Genomic DNA, 12961 nt, shown 5'->3' on the forward strand with positions numbered 1-12961 from the left:
TGAGTCCTGTTTTCCCTTCCCTGAAACTGACACAACTTGGTCCCTTATGTTCTACTTTTCATGGTGTGAAACCATTGAACCAGTTCATGAGGCAACACTGCAGTGCATATACACTAGTCATTCCGTTTCAGGAGTATATATTGCAAAGCATCAACACATATCAGATGCAGATTCTTTCTGTGAGTGTTTGCATCTGTTCACAATTTCGGTTTGCTCTAGTAACTGCTTTGAATGCTTCTGTCCTGCACAAATAGCCACCGTAGGAGAATGAAGGACAGGGGCTACAGTCTTACAACAGCAGATACCATGACAGAGGATCACCAGCCTTCCCTCAAAAGCCACTGCCAAAGTGACACTGAGCCTGAAGGCCAAAACACTGACGACCAAAGAATTAAGGAGCTTAATCTCATTTTATTTTCATTTATTTTTCCATGAATAAATGCATCTGTTGCCTTTGTGTTTTTTCTTGGTTTGTAGCAAAACAAACTTATCTTCCAAGGTCCAGAGACAGGAGTGGTCCAGGCCTGGACAGAAGACACTGAGCCACCCCCATCCCAGTAAAACCTTAAAAAAGACAAGTGGGTGAAGGAGCACAATGGGGAGGCACATGGATTTACTAGAGAATGAAGGTGGTAGGGGTGGATTGTACATTTTTGATTAATGTCCATTTTCTGGGGTTTTCTTTCTCCTTTTCAGATCTCAGAAGCATAGGACCTGCTGCTTTAAAAAAAAAAAACAAAAAAAGGGTATGGACTGCCAAGGCAATCCTGGCAATGTAAGTAATGCTGAGAGGCAGAAGATGTATGCAATACTCATAGCATCATCTAACTAACTCAGTTTTCTCCATGTTTTTCAGGTGACTCTGGCTCAGGAAAGTTTTCATGTTAAGCTTGTGTGCCTTCCTATGCTGAGGCGTGGCGGGGACTGGGCAGAGCAGAGAACAACCTCAGGGCCAGCATGCAAACAGTAAGTGAGCAGCTAGACAGGTGACTGAGTTAGCAGTCTACATTTTTAAAGCAGTCACTGAAAGATAAGCAGCAGCAACAGGGGCCTGGACTGGGAGAACTAACCGAACTCCTGCGTTTGTTTCCAGCACTGCAGGGGTCCAGAGTGAGCTGGTGGAGGATGCTGCAGTGTTTTGGTTTATCCACAGCAAGCACAATCACAATGCTGGTGTGAAGTTGAAAAAAAGAGGTATGTGGATATGAGGTGTTATAGCTATGCTAAGGTAATGCACTTGATTTCAAGGTCAAAATGATGAATGCCCACCACCCCTCACAATATTAGGGTGCTGAATACCTAAGTTCGGTATTCCTATATATATACATACCCAAGACTTGTATGTAAAGAGAGGGGCTTTTGAGTAATATGTTGCTTATTTTTTTGTTTGAGTGGTTTCTGTTCTGTTTCTGATTTCCCTTGTTCTGGTGAATCTCCCGCTGGCTTTAGGAATGTTTCTTTCCTTTCATTCTAAGGCAAAGACAATTTTAGAAATACCATATTAGCTAACAAACTAAACAAACTCTACAAATGTCAATTCTATGTGACACTAGCCTTTTACTTTAACATTTTAAAAAGACAGAATCATAGAAATATAGGGCTGGAAGGGACCTCAAGAAGTCATCAAGTCCTGCCCCCAGTGCTGAGGCAGAAGCAAGTAACCCTAGGACATCCCTGACAGGTGTTTGTCCAACCTGTTTTTAAAAACCTCCAATGATGCAAATTCCACAACTTCTCTTGGAAGCCTATTCCAGAACTACCCTTACAGTTAAAAAGTTTTTTCTAATATCTAACCTAAATATCCCTTGCTGCAAATTAAGCCCATTACATCGTGTCCTACCTTCAGTGGACATGGAGAACAATTGATCACAGTCCTTTTTATAATACCCCTTAATATATTTGATGACTGTTCTCAGGTCCCCGCTCAGCCTCCTTTTCTCAAGATTAAACATGTCCAGTTTTTTAACTTTTCTTCACAGGTCAGGTTTTCTAAACCTTTTCTCATCTTTATTGCTCTCCTCTGGACCATCTCCAATTTGTCCACACCTTTCTTAAAGTGTGGCGCTCAAAACTGGACACAGTCTCCAGTTGAGACCTCACCAATGCTCAGTAAAGTGGAACAATTACGTCCTGTTTTTTACATATGACACACCTGTTAATAAGTCCCAGAATTATTTTGAAACTTTTTTGAAACTGCATCACATTGTTGGCTTATATTCATCTTAATATCCACTATAACCCCCAATCCTTTTCTGCAGTACTACTGGCTAGCCAGCTAGTCAGTGCACACTAGGGAACTTTTAGTGTACGCCAGCAGGGCCCACAGGGCCAGTTAGTGCACACCAGCATGTTGCGCACTAACGCACATGTAGACAAGCTCTCATACATATGTTTAATGCAAACTCTAAAAGAAAGCAACGTTAAGCTTGTTTATTTTGAAAAAAATCTCAAAGCCTGGAAATACCAATATTCAGGTTCCTACTGCAACATTCACTCAGCCACATCATACAGCCTATATACTTTATGGAATACATTTAACACAAAACTACACATTTAACAAAAAAAACACAGGAATAAAATAGCACTACACCTATGCAAGGTGGCTAAGTTAATACTGCTATATAAATCTTAACTTTGCATTTCTGACATTTAAAAAAAAAAAAAAAAGTTGTTGATGTTGCATTAAAGTGGGGGGAATTTTTGCATTACTTTTATTATTTTGTGACAAAGCCCCTGAAAGTGACCAGAGAAGAATTTTAGAATTTTTTAGAAAACTGGGTTTGTGCCCTTTTTTGCTGCATTGTGATTTACAAAAAGGTTTGAGGGTTTTTCTCCTGTTCAAATTTTTCATTTTTCCTGCTTGTTTTTTACCTGAAATCTCAGCTTTGTCACATGTGGTTGTCTGGTTTTGCTGGAGGCCCTCAGATGTATATTGCAAGAAACACACTGTTCTCCAATATATATTCATCATTCAAGATAAATATGTATAAAAAATATTTCAGACAGTGTAACTAAAAATTCCTTACTCCTTCATTTGCTCATCTGTCTCTTCTCTTGTAATGTTATAATTTTACTTAATTCTCCAGTTCCCTTCCAGGGTACACAATGACCTGTATTTCCAATGTTTAAAAATAAGCAGAAAACTTAAACAAACCAAACCCCAAACTTTTCAGACTTTCTTCATAATTGCTAGAGAAGCAAGAGAAGGCTCAAGATGGTTTATCAAGAAACAAATATGATGGACTGAACAGAGTCCCATCCATACCTCATTGCTGAAGAATGCATAGACTACTCTGTATGGCTTTAAAATGGGGTAAAACAGTGAGCAGCATACCAGAAAAATCTTGTTTATCCTACTACTGTGCAAAGTAGGTTAGATTTTATGTATTCTGGAACTGAGGTCACTATCCTCTGATACTTCAAGGTTCTTCAGCCGAACAGAATACCACTGTTCCAGTGGATCTGAATTTAATAAAAAAACTATCATTATGTTCCCTGAAAGCTGCGTCTACACAGATTTTTTTTCTAAACATTTTCCACTATTGGTATAATTGGTTCAGCTCTGCTACCGGGGAAAAAAGCCCCTGTCACCACCAGTATTTTTACCATAGTGTATTCTAAACCAACTGAATCAAGATGAATTGGTGCCAAACCTGGCATCAACAACCCACACCTTCTCTAAACTTCAAGTGCACTGGTGGTAGAGCAGCTGAACTGGCAATAGCAATGGTAAGAAATCTTTGGTAAAATAACTTAATGTACGTAAGACCTAAAAGGTAGCTGACTGCTCTCTGGGCTTTACAAAAGACATCCTAATGTTTGAACTAGACACTGGAATCTATCTATACTACATGGTGTGCTATTAATTTAAAAAGTGAGTTGAATAAAAATTACAATCCCTGCACCCATTTTTTTTTTAAAGTGTAACTATAGTCTGAAAATTGACTGTAAAATTGGTACATTTACACACACTGGATTTGTTCCTTGTACATGCTCAAATGCATAGCTTTGGACTTTTGTGATTACAAAAAAAGTATTGCTTTTTACTCCTGTTAGACTTAGACAACCAACACACTCAATAGAAAGTTAACTGAATTCTACTCCTTCTTGGGCATCAGGAGACTGCACAGGTGCCAAGCAGGGCATAAGTTGGCTGGCAGAATCCTTATTGCTGCCAGCAGTACACAGAAAGGAAAGAATCTCAGAGCCAAACTAAGGATTTGGGTTGGCAGTTAGCAAAAAGAAAAATCTTTTCACTTATAAACTGAACGTACTTGACACAGAAATCACAGACACAACCATGGAGCCCCACAATGTTATTTTTAGAGTCTCTTTTTAGAGCAGAACCATTCCCAATGGACTGCAATGTCAAATGTAATAATTATAAAAAACTTAACAGAAAAAAAACGCTAAAAACATACTACTGAAATACCATTCAAAGATGTATATACCTTTCTTTCAGGGGAGATATTTACTGGTGCACATACAGGAAATTCTCTCTCTTCCAAATCACACCTCAGTTTTGGTCCCATCGCTGGAGGAGAAACTTTGAAACTTCTCTCATATTCAGTTTCAGGGATAATTGCGGAAGACTTAAATGGGGGAATGGATTTACTTGTATTGTGAATAACCTTTGAATTTAAAAAACAAAGAAGTTAATTTGCTAATCTTAAGGTCAAATTTTCAAAATTAGTTACCTTAGTGACTCCTCCAATATGCACACAGAAAGGAAAGGGTGAACAAATACTGCATGTGGAAAAGTTACCTATTAGATTTATAGGATAAATGGGGAAATGACTTAATTTCAGTAATTATTTTTAAGTTTATTTCTTAGCATGGATATAATTCAGAGACATCTCTAAGTCTAGACCCAACTACTTTTCCTTATTTGTGACTATTTTTTTTTTTAAAAGAGCATATTTTCTTTGGTTGGGAATGAAGGCGGTTGACAAATCTTTGCAATTCACCTTTAGATTTATATTCAAGATCACAAATTTTTGAAACAATACACGATAAAACCTACATTACAGTTTGTCAGCAAGTACTGATGGACTTTTTCATGGTTTAAAATAAGGCTCTTACTGCACAGTAATTTGATCCATTCCCTTTTCTGCAATTAATTCTGCATTATAAACTAAGATGTAGAATTTGCTTGACTATTACAACTGATCAGACCTGATCTTCCCACAGACTATTGAGACTTAAAGGACATGCCATATGCCATAGAGATAAATTTTACTTAGCTTTGCTATATGAGCTTGGATTAGACCAATTATCTCGAGGTCAAGATAATTTGGGTATTCTTAATACACCTGTTCAAGGATCAGGTATCTCTACTACTGTAATATTCAGATGTACTTTTCAATTAGGTTTCATTTATAGATATAGGTGAGAAAGTCAAGATACAATACTCTCTTAATAACACTAGAATCTCATGATAAAAATTCAATCTTAAACCCTGATACTCCTAACACTTCACATGTGTATAACTTTACTATTCTGAGTAGTCCCATTGATCTCAAATTTGTAGTAAACAGTAGTAAATTTAAGCACACTTGTAAGCATGTGCAGGATCAGAGCCCTTACGCTGTATGTTTTTGGAGTAAACTGTGCAAAAAAAAAAAAAAAAAAATTATTTCTTCAGACTTCCTGCTCTTTGCTATGGAACAGCAGTTTTAATGAGCACCAATTAGAAGGGCATCATACAGATTAGTAATAGAATCTCAATGAAAAGGAGCTCTCTGTGAAGTCTTTCATAATTTAAACAATGTGATACTACAACACCTACCTATTATTGAACTGATCCTGCAGACTCTACACAAGCAAAATTCCCTCTGAAGTACATGAAATTGCAATGAGAGTTTTGCTTACACAGGGGGATGCAGGATCAGATCCTTTTATAAGGGATCATATGTGAATTAATGTGCTTTTATATACTAGAAAACGAAAGTGGCACTGTAAATAACATACCAGTCTACCACAACAAAATATAAGAAAATTATGGTAATTAAATGACTTTCTTGACTGAAACTAAACTATATATTTCAGATTCTTTAAAATTACCTGGTCAGCTGCAAGCATTGGAGAGTTTTTTGGGGGGGTTTTCCATAAAAACTGCCTTTGATATTCAGAATTTCTGGGGAAACTATTTGAAGATGAAATATTCATGCCTGATTTCTTTTGCAGGACTCTGTGAAACTGTCAACATAAAACAATGAATCAGAAAAATCTCCATTTATTGTTCTCCTCTACTTTCTGTTGCTGCAATTTTCTTTTAACTAAGCTGTTATAATCCACATCCTTAGATCAGGCCAAGTAACTCGATGAAAGATATGCTATCTCCTTCTCAACACCATCTTTGAAGACTACAAATTATGGACTAAATTCTAGTTCACTTGAAATAAATGGTAAAACTCCCATGAACTTAAGTGGAATCAGAATCTGGTCCTAACAAACAGTTCTTCCAACATAATGGGGTCTTAACATAGATTAACATCAAAATACAGAGTTGCATAGAGACAAAGTTATAACAAAAATAAGAAATAGTTTTAAGCAAGAGCTTGCTTAACTGTATTTAATTTACTGTAATAGTCACATTATTAACTTCAACCATAGACTATAAGAAAGGGGAAAAGGTTTTCTAATGATCCCTACCCCATTATCCATTTTTTCTAAGTGCTTTTTTGGAGGTACAAATACTGCTTTTTGGTTCACTGGAGTTGGGGGTGACAACTTCTTCCTACTGTTTTCTGCAAGGGTGATGGCTGATTCAATTCTAGAATCTGCAGAGTGGGACCGAATTTTTTTAGGAAGCCTGGGTGCATCAGGTGTTTCAATGTTTTCCAGATTTCTATCATTACTGTGGTTATCTGTGTGTGACTCTGCAGGCCCAGTGCCTTCAACTTCTGGTGCGTCATCCAAATATCCCTCCAAATCGCTGTCCCCTCTCCATTCAAAGGACTTTGAAATCTGTGGGTTGAAGTAAGGCACCCTTCTCTTGGAAATGAAGTTTGGCTCTCTTGTGATTCCTACAAAACATGCATTAAACTTGAGCACAATAAAATACGTCTATTAGGATTTAAAGACACTGGAACACAAGATCAGAATGTTAACATACTGGGATGAGAATCTGAATATATAACACTAGACTGAGTTTTAATAAATTTTGTATATCTTTGAGCAAAGACAGTTTACAAACTATGGGCCTGTGAAATGTTGAGCTCTTACATACATGCTGAGTGCCTTTAATTCCCAGCTGAGTCAGTGCGAGATGTGGGTGCTTAGCCTGTCACACGATCAAGCCAAATTCTACCTCTTTTGCAACTTCCAGTGTAGTCAATGGGAGTCAGTGAGCATAGTTGAGGGCAGAAATTTAACCCGCAGCCACTAAGAAGATTAATTTGACTAAAATTATCAAATCTTCAACCTGCACTGGCCAAGCGTGGTATGGAACTTCCTAAACTACTTATGCATGTTGAATAGGTGCATTGCTGAATAGGTGTTCACCTCACAGTCACTAGAGAGCAGTGACCTGTTACCATATGCGTAATAACATTCTGCACAGACACCTGCACAGATTCCTTCTTTTAAGAAACAAAATCTTCTAGAGTAGCTTTCAAAATATCTTAACATCTTTAATACATTACACAATATTTTTAAAGCTTAGGAAACATCTTTTCATATTTACAAAAAAAAGAGACACTGATTATCTGAGATGGTTTTAAACAATAAAAAATAGCTGACTTATGTAAGATAATATGAACAAAATTACTATGTCATTTTAACAGGAACATGGGTGGTTAAACATATAGTAGTTAAATAAAGTGTGACAACAGAATCCTGCTGGAGAGTGTTAAACAACTAACAAAGGACTCTATTTGGCTGAGATAAATAGTTGTGGAGTATATAAAGTAACCTGTGGGGAACTAGGGTGCAGCTGGAAAGAGAATAAACTGTTTTTCAGGCAGAAGGTAGCATATAAAATGTCAGATGCATAGAATGTTTGGGCTACAAAGAATATAAATTCCATTAGTAGTAATGTAACCTTTGAAGGAACACTGGGAATATGGCAGAAAGAAATTTTCAGCACTCAAGCAGACTTATCTGTTTGTTTGGGTAACTGTTATGAGTAATTCTTAAATTGCCACAATCTGTTAAGAGAAACTATTAAGTATGCATTTCAACAGAAAGAGCCAAAAGTGAGCCAAATACTAGCAGCCTGTGGAGACACCAATCTGTGTCTGTGAGTAGTGTTCCAGGGATGTGTGTGATTAAATGTGACCAGAAAAAGAGGTGGGCGCATAAAATGGAAGCAAAGGCCTGGGAGGCATAACCTAAGCACAACAAAAGCTATGAAAGCAGATGGCTTTTTTGCGAACCCACATGATTTTGAGTCTTGTGATATTTGATGTTTAGCTTAAATCCCTAGCTCCCAGAGGCCTGTGATTAGTTGAGAATCTTAGTTTAAAGTTTCTAGTCCTCACGGTTATGGAAAAAAGCTTGAAAATGTGACAAGTTTACAAAGGCTCAAATCAGAAGGGTAATTTTTATTTCCAATTTTTTTAATTGAGATGTGAGCCAATTCTGTGACTTTGGGGCTAAGACATGATTTTTGAATATTTGGTGTTAGCAATTCTGGATTCAAATCAAAGGGAATGCTCATGGCTTTTTTGGGATTGCTTTGAGAGTCTTGCTGTCACTGACCACTTGAAGACCATGTTGGTTTGAGAGACCAGAGAGAACCAGCAGAGATTACATAGCTCCGACCTCTTATTTTGTGTCCTGGGACGGACGGACAGACGGACAGTCAGAAAAAACTCTGATGGCCAGGTAAATGCTACCTGCAAAACTCCATCTCAGGACTTTCCAAAGGAGGTGGGGGGAGCTGTTTAACTTAAAAATAAACACTGCTAAATACATTCAAAGCTCCCCCGTCAACTCCGCCTGTGCCTCTCATGGTGGAGTACAGGAGAGCACTCTAGACTAGGCTAGACGCGATAAATCGACCCCCACTGGATCGATCGCTGCCCGCCGATCCAACGGGTAGTGTAGACATACCCTGAGAGCAGAAGGTGATGAGGTGGAAGGTAGCTTTGGCAAGACAAGTAATTATCCTATCAAATTGCCTGGTGCTTACATTGACGACCAATTTTACTACCAGTAGGTGGCTCTTATAATGCTTAAATGTCGAGCTCAAACAAGGCAACCAATCTTACTCTAATATGTACACCCTGCAGACTATTTCATATCTATACCCCTTCATTAATCTCTTATGCCTATATACTAGTTCAAACTTTTCCTACTCATCTCTTCCCATTCCTGCCTCTGTCTTCTTTCATGCAAAGAGCAATACTGCCTAATTATTTCACTATAACTAATTTGCTTTACTACCTCCACCCTGTACCCCTGCAATACAACCTATCTTGTGCTAACTGACATACACCATTAAATGACATGTACATTTCTGGCTTTAGATAAATAATGTGAACTAGAAGTTCACCCTTTGCAAAACCTGGGCTCTGTGCAAAGATGATGTATGAGTTATGGCAGTTATTTCTAATAGCTTACCAAGTTGATCAGATCGAAGTCCAGCCCTTGAGGATTTTTGCTCTCCTGCAGGGTTACAAAACTCTGAGAGATCTGATTTTTTCCATTTGAAGTTCCTCGTATATTCACTCAGTCCCTACAGCAAATGGACATACACTGTGAGTAGTGTCATTTTTTCACAAAGCTCCTAACAGCAACAGATCTCCCAGCACTTTTAAATATCCACAGGTACATTGTAAAGCATAATTGGTCAGATAAGCAGCTAGGTAACTCTGCTTCTAAAACAATCTTGATCAAAGTAAGCAAAAAGTTTTTGTTCTGTTTTCTGACAGTAATGTCAGAAACAGTGCAAATACAGAACCATTTCACATGTCAAGGATACCACCTAGAATCTGCATACTATTTTAAGTTTTAACTACGTTTTTAAAAATAAATACCATGGTTCCAGTTCATCTCAAACTTGTTCCTTGGATCATATTTGTCTGAATCAATCTTCTTTGGAGCAAGAACCTTATTTTTCTATATATTCTGCATCTTGTGCTAGCCTGGTGCCACAAAGGTCCTGTACCAGGACACAACCCCCATCCTGTACTCTAGCTCAGTACCCCAGTGCCCACACAAACAATCCTATGCCGGCCCAGTGCCCACACAGATCCTGCACCATCCCCCCATCCCGTGCCGGCCCAGTGCCCACACAGGTCCTGCACCATCCCCCCCATCCCGTACCGGCCCAGTGCCCGCACAGGTCCTGCACCATTCCCCCATCCCGTGCCAGCCCAGTGCCCGCACAGGTCCTGCACCATCCCCCCATCCCATGCCAGCCCAGTGCCCACACAGATCCTGCACCATCCCCTCATCCTGTACCAGCCCAGTGCCCGCACAGGTCCTGCACCATCCCCCCCATCCCGTGCCGGCCCAGTGCCCGCACAGGTCCTGCACCATCCCCCCCATCCCGTGCCGGCCCAGTGCCCGCACCGGTCCTGCACCATCCCCCCCATCCCGTGCCGGCCCAGTGCCCGCACAGGTCCTGTACCGACCCCCACATCCCGTGCCGGCCCAGTGCCCGCACAGGTCCTGCACCATCCCCCTATCCAGTGCCGGCCCAGTGCCCACACAGATCCTGCACCATCACCCCATCCCGTGCCGGCCCAGTGCCCGCACAGGTCCTGCACCATCCCCCCATCCCGTGCCGGCCCAGTGCCCGCACAGGTCCTGTACCATCCCCCTATCCAGTGCCGGCCCAGTGCCCGCACAGGTCCTGCACCATCCCCCCATCCCGTGCCGGCCCAGTGCCCGCACAGGTCCTGTACCATCCCCCCATCCCGTGCCGGCCCAGTGCCCGCACAGGTCCTGTACCATCCCCCTATCCAGTGCCGGCCCAGTGCCCGCACAGGTCCTGTACCATCCCCCCCATCCCGTGCCGGCCCAGGGCCCGCACAGGTCCTGTACCATCCCCCCCATCCCGTGCCGGCCCAGGGCCCGCACAGGTCCTGTACCATCCCCCCCATCCCGTGCCGGCCCAGGGCCCGCACAGGTCCTGTACCATCCCCCCCATCCCGTGCCGGCCCAGGGCCCGCACAGGTCCTGTACCATCCCCCCATCCCGTGCCGGCCCAGGGCCCGCACAGGTCCTGTACCATCCCCCCCATCCCGTGCCGGCCCAGGGCCCGCACAGGTCCTGTACCATCCCCCCCATCCCGTGCCGGCCCAGTGCCCGCACAGGTCCTGTACCATCCCCCCCATCCCGTGCCGGCCCAGTGCCCGCACAGGTCCTGTACCATCCCCCCCATCCCGTGCCGGCCCAGTGCCCGCACAGGTCCTGCACCATCCCCCCCATCCCGTGCCGGCCCAGTGCCCGCACAGGTCCTGTACCATCCCCCCCATCCCGTGCCGGCCCAGTGCCCGCACAGGTCCTGTACCATCCCCCCATCCTGTGCCGGCCCAGTGCCCGCACAGGTCCTGTACCATCCCCCTATCCAGTGCCAGCCCAGTGCCCGCACAGGTCCTGTACCATCCCCCCCATCCCGTGCCGGCCCAGGGCCCGCACAGGTCCTGTACCATCCCCCCCATCCCGTGCCGGCCCAGTGCCCGCACAGGTCCTGCACCATCCCCCCCATCCCGTGCCGGCCCAGTGCCCGCACAGGTCCTGCACCATCCCCCCCATCCCGTGCCGGCCCAGTGCCCGCACAGGTCCTGCACCATCCCCCCATCCCGTGCCGGCCCAGTGCCCGCACAGGTCCTGTACCATCCCCCTATCCAGTGCCGGCCCAGTGCCCGCACAGGTCCTGCACCATCCCCCCATCCCGTGCCGGCCCAGTGCCCGCACAGGTCCTGTACCATCCCCCCATCCCGTGCCGGCCCAGTGCCCGCACAGGTCCTGTACCATCCCCCTATCCAGTGCCGGCCCAGTGCCCGCACAGGTCCTGTACCATCCCCCCCATCCCGTGCCGGCCCAGTGCCCGCACAGGTCCTGTACCATCCCCCCCATCCCGTGCCGGCCCAGTGCCCGCACAGGTCCTGCACCATCCCCCCCATCCCGTGCCGGCCCAGTGCCCGCACAGGTCCTGTACCGACCCCCACATCCCGTGCCGGCCCAGTGCCCGCACAGGTCCTGCACCATCCCCCTATCCAGTGCCGGCCCAGTGCCCGCACAGGTCCTGTACCATCCCCCTATCCAGTGCCGGCCCAGTGCCCGCACAGATCCTGTACCGACCCCCACTCCACGCAGCTCATCACCCGCCCTGTGCCCGCTTGGTTCGCACAGCGCCGGTGCCCAGCCCGCAAGGCGGGACGGGGAGACCAGGCCGGAGACTAAGGCAGGTCAAGTCCGGAGGCAGCCCCCAGGAGAGCCGGGCTGGCGGCCGCCCTCACCTTGAAGCGCACGGGCATGGCGTCGGCGGCAGCAGGGCCCTGGCCGTTGCGGGGCCGCTCCGGGCAGGCGGCTGTAAACACTCCCGTTTCCCCGGCGAAACCCCCAGCCTGGCTTCCCTCCCCCGGCGCCTGCGCGGGGAGCCGCCCAATCAGGCGCGGCAGCCGGCTCCCCTCGCCCCCGCCGCTGCTGTGGGGGGACAGAGGTGCCGCTGGGGGCTGCGGACAGGGAGCGGCTTCCCCACGCCTCGGCTGCCAGGCAGCTGCCAGGGCCCTGCCCATCCGCGCCCGGCTGAGCCTGCTGGGGGCCGCCCCGAGCCATCGCCCCGAGACTCCCCACCAGGGATTTCCCTACACACCCTCCCCCCGAATGTTCCTAACACCCCCCCAGTTTTGTGAACTAGTTACATGCCAATTTAGTGACTGTTTGGCAATTTGAATTGAAACGGAAACATTAATACACACTTTAAAAGCATATACAGTGTACGATAAAATACATGGATCTGAAAAAGTATGATAGATTTGAAAACTGTGAACATAGACTAGCT

General features: G+C 44.7%; 1 protein-coding gene across 3 annotated transcripts in view; it reads right to left on the reverse strand.

Moving 5' to 3' along the window:
- MDM1 (Mdm1 nuclear protein) overlaps positions 1 to 12604 on the reverse strand; it is a 34211-nt gene extending 21607 nt beyond the window's left edge. The window contains exons 1-6 of one of the 3 annotated variants that reach the window (XM_054025986.1): positions 12417 to 12604; positions 9568 to 9682; positions 6655 to 7028; positions 6064 to 6198; positions 4452 to 4631; positions 1331 to 1470 (exon numbers count right to left, since the gene is read on the reverse strand). In XM_054025986.1, the coding sequence (XP_053881961.1) occupies positions 1331 to 1470; positions 4452 to 4631; positions 6064 to 6198; positions 6655 to 7028; positions 9568 to 9682; positions 12417 to 12434 (962 nt within the window). In that variant the 5' untranslated portion in view covers positions 12435 to 12604. The remainder of the gene's footprint in view (positions 1 to 1330; positions 1471 to 4451; positions 4632 to 6063; positions 6199 to 6654; positions 7029 to 9567; positions 9683 to 12416) is intronic. The other 2 variants (XM_054025996.1, XM_054026004.1) reach the window with 2 other exon arrangements.
- Between the last annotated feature and the right edge of the window lie 357 nt (positions 12605 to 12961).

Source organism: Malaclemys terrapin, chromosome 1 (assembly GCF_027887155.1).
Source record: "Malaclemys terrapin pileata isolate rMalTer1 chromosome 1, rMalTer1.hap1, whole genome shotgun sequence".
NCBI lineage: Eukaryota > Metazoa > Chordata > Testudines > Emydidae > Malaclemys > Malaclemys terrapin.